The sequence below is a fragment of the Athene cunicularia genome (assembly GCF_003259725.1).
Source record: "Athene cunicularia isolate RWA chromosome 4 unlocalized genomic scaffold, athCun1 chr4_part3, whole genome shotgun sequence".
Lineage (NCBI taxonomy): Eukaryota > Metazoa > Chordata > Aves > Strigiformes > Strigidae > Athene > Athene cunicularia.
This window is the reverse complement of record NW_020799100.1, coordinates 158,081-161,902: the sequence shown is the minus strand read 5'-3', so window position 1 is coordinate 161,902 and position 3,822 is coordinate 158,081. Positions and strand designations below refer to the sequence as shown.

General features: G+C 48.2%; 1 protein-coding gene across 1 annotated transcript in view; it reads right to left on the bottom strand.

Annotated features, from left to right (window-relative positions):
- Positions 1-6: 6 nt before the first annotated feature.
- The window catches only part of CMC4 (C-X9-C motif containing 4), a 13,215-nt gene continuing 9,399 nt past the window's right edge, over positions 7-3,822 (bottom strand). Inside the window, exon 4 of the mRNA XM_026848228.1 lies at positions 7-1,149. Within this exon, the coding sequence (XP_026704029.1) occupies positions 1,127-1,149 (23 nt within the window). The 3' untranslated portion in view covers positions 7-1,126. The remainder of the gene's footprint in view (positions 1,150-3,822) is intronic.

Sequence of the window (3,822 nt, the reverse complement as noted above, 5' to 3'; positions counted from 1 at the left end):
GACAGAGTTAGGGGCCTAGTGGGTTCATACTCTGGTATTTAGGTGCCTAGGCCCTGTGATGGACTTGGCACCTGCTGAGGTGCCTGGACTGCTGCTACAGGGGACAGAGAGACATAGGCAGCTCTGAAGGGTGATGCAGGAACCTGTCTGCTCAGCTCTTCCTACAGGTCACAGGAAATTCTGCTGCATGGGTGAGAGCATCTGAAAAGCCATCTCTCTCTGGGGTCCAGACACAACTGGCTTGTGAGTGAGTCTGGAATGCTCTGTTGAGAGCAAGTGCCTACAACTGCTTGTTCAGTAAGCGGCACCTAAATCAGTTCTTGGATCTAGCCCAGGGCTTTGTGACAGGCCTCTGGGTACCAGCAGGTTGAACTACGCTGGGTTTATAACATATTGCTTAAAGGTGTTCAATTATACATAAATTTATAAATTTTATATCAACAGTCAGATCTTTCAAATGAATATTGCTTTTTTAAAAAAAAACCCTATTCCTGTAGCAATCCCTGAAATGTTCCTGTAACATCTCTGTCATGCAAATAGCAGCGTGTAGGCAATTCAAATAGAAAGTAACCAAAAGTCTGTCCAGTGGGAAAGTGAGGCACTTAGGCAAAGTGACTTGTAGTCACTCATGATCTATGCAAGACCTAGGAACAATCCCCAGACCTGATTCCCGTTCTTGAGCTTGAACCACTGGACAGGCAAATATCTGGAACATGATGACCTTTGCTGTGTCAAGATGGGCTTGTTTCATGTGTCATGCTTAAACTCACTCACTCTTCTAAGCTCATTTCCTGTACCTCTCGCTCCAGAAGCCAGAATAACTTGGTTCCAGTTCTCCATTTTGAGAGCAAGGAGGGATTAGAGTAAGGTAAGCATTCTAAAAACATCAAGTTGACTTTTCACAGACACAGGTGCAATGCAAAGACAATGTAGATGATGTTTTGGTACAGAAAATAAAGTCTGTTAACCAGGCCATCTATTGGTACTGCATTATACTTTTTGGTGTGCCGGACGGTGTGTTCTAGGAGCGATCTGGCTTTTCTTAAAGTCTAAAGAAGGCTTGAAAAAACACACACAGGCTCCACAGGTCAGTCTGTGCTCCGGCACCTGCTGGAGCTGCACTGTGTTACTGAGGTGGTGGGAGAATTCCTTCTGAAGTCGCCTTAAACTTTTCTCTCTCCCTTTCTTCTTTCTCACTTAGAAGTCAAAGGATGTTGCCAACAGGCTCAATCCGTTCTGCTCACAGGTTTCAGCCCTTATTTCTTACAGTGCTGCTTCTGATTTCCAACTTTTTCCTCTGTCTGGGCTTATTAGGGTGCTGGGATCGGTCTGAAAGCTTATGACTCCGTGTATCATTGCAATTCCTTTCCCCACCAAATATGCCCAGCCCCAAATTTTCTGATGAGTTGCAGCCTCATAAACACGTAGTGGCAGAGAAATGTCTTAAATGCACTTCTTCCTCAGTGCATTTACAGTACAGTGCACATCAATGCAGTGCTCAGGGCTGTTACGTGTACATTTGTCTGCCAGTATATCTGTACAACAGCTGTCAGCTGTTCACTGCTGTTTAGCTTGCACTTTTTCTGAGCTGGTACCTGGAAAGCCTGTGCTTCCCTCTGCACAGAGATGGTGTGTGCAATCCAAGATGTGCTTGGCTGTCCTGGGGTGAATGCAGAAGTGTCAGGGGACAGCCTGGGCTGTGTCCGGGCCAGGTGGATAAAGGAGTATGTTCACGCTCTGTGTGGTGCTGGGGGTTCTCGTGCCCTCCCCCTGCCATTGCACTGCGTGTAGATGAGCATTTGGCTTCTCCCCTGCTGTTATTTATACCCCTTACTGGAATTGCAGCACTGGCACTGCCAATGGAAGCTGAGCACTGGGGGTGACTCTCCAGCCCTTTCCTCGTCATGTGTCTGAGTCACCAAGCTTCCTGTGCTGTAGAGGCCTTTCTGCCCCGTGAGCTGACTGCTGGCCCTTTGTCCTGCTCTGAGGCGCTCTCCTGTGGTGTATGGGCTTCCAGCCTGCTGGGCCTGCCTCTGCCGGGCTGGCTGCTGCAGGCCTTCTGCTTTCAGCTGTGCCACTTACTCCAAGTCACCTTGGGCCTCAGACTGGTGTTTCCAGGTCTATGGTGACCTTCTCTGGCCACTTTGGTGCTGGTGATGCACTTAGAGCTGTAACCATGTGGGACAGGATTGTAGACAGACTCCTGTTTGGGTACGTTGTACCATTGCCAGCTCTGCTGGAATGGTGGCAGGGGAGGATGTGAAACCTGGAGTGCAGTCCTTTACCTGCCTCTGCAGAGCACCAATTCCATTTCCTTGGTCTCTGCAAGTAACTGAAATGACAAAACTGTTGGGAAAAACAGGTGGGAGTGGGAATGGCTCATTTCCATGTTTTATGCCTTGGTTATTTTCCTTCCTTCTTTGCATTCACCATTTCCACAAAAAAAAAGCTGCTTGCTTAATTCCACCAGCTGCAGCCCTTCTGCTGGTGATGAGGCAGCCCAGATGCAGAACTCAGCTAGTTTTGGACAGTGTCCCAGTGCAGCTGTGTGCAGAGCAGAACTCTAACCCACAAGAGAAAAATAAATTTTTAAAAAAAGTCCCTTAGAGGTGTTCTGCATTGGCTGTCCTGGGTGGCATTACTGCCTTCCAGAGTGTGGGGCCTTGTGTGACAGTGTGCTGATGTCCTCCAGGAGGTACATGCAGGAGTTCTTGCCAAGAATGGGGTTTTTTATGTGAAATCCCATCCTTCAGTGGGAAACATGCTAGGGAACGAGGACATGCGTGGGTAATGGGGATGCAGCATCTGCCTCAGCAGCTGCACTCCATCTCCAGTGCTGCGTAATGCCTTTCTGATCACCGTCTGCTGCTCTCAGAAGGCCTGGAAATAGGGATCTTCCCCTGAGAGCTGCTGCAAGAACTGGAACCCTGTGTTCTTCCACCAGAGGGTTTGGGATGAGCACTTGAAGTTGTTAATTTTCTTTCAGCTCTGTTGGTGGAAGTGTCAGTGTAGCAACATTGATTTAGGTGAGGCTTTCTCACCTTCAGCATCTGAAAAGAGGCTGCTGGTAATCAGGAAACAGAAGGTGGTATCTTTGTTCCTGTCCTGCCATATGTGGCCAAGGAGAGTGAAGGAGCAGCTGGGCTCATGTCCTAAAAGTCATCCAGGACAGCAGCAGTGATGTGGTGCAGCAAATCAGTATATAATTCAGTAAACTGGTGTTTGAGTGACATGATGGTGGTGGGTTTTTTTTGGTTTAGGTTTGTTTTGTTTTGTTTTTCAGGAACCCCACAGGGCTGAACCTGCATGAATTGATATGTTTGTGCTACAAGGTAGCTCTTGTTTCTGTAGGAAAATAGTGTTGCTGCCCCTCTGCTTGGTGAGCACAACTTCTGAGACTCACTAATCTCCACAAGGCTTCCTCTAACGATGAAGCTCAAAGTAAATCATTAACAGACTGAAGGCATGTTTTTCAGGCTCAAACAAGCCACTGTTTCCTCCCAGCCCCAGGGAAGAAGGGTGTACTGGCCTCTGCTCCACAGGGACCTGACTTGCTGCTATGGAGAGAAATGGCCCAGAGAGGGAGCTAAAATGCCTCAATTGCTGCTGGAAGGGGAAACAGTCATGTTGAGTTTGATGTGGATGCAGGCAGGGAATGGACAAGGACATCAGGATCTGGCAAATCTTTTTGCTGTGCCCAGTATCAGGCTCACAGCTGGCATTGTTTGGTGCTGTGGGTCCATACTGGAAGCTTTGATGCTGAATCAACCTCTGTGGGGATGCGTTTTCATTGCTGCAGGTGCCAAGATGAGGTGTTCCCCC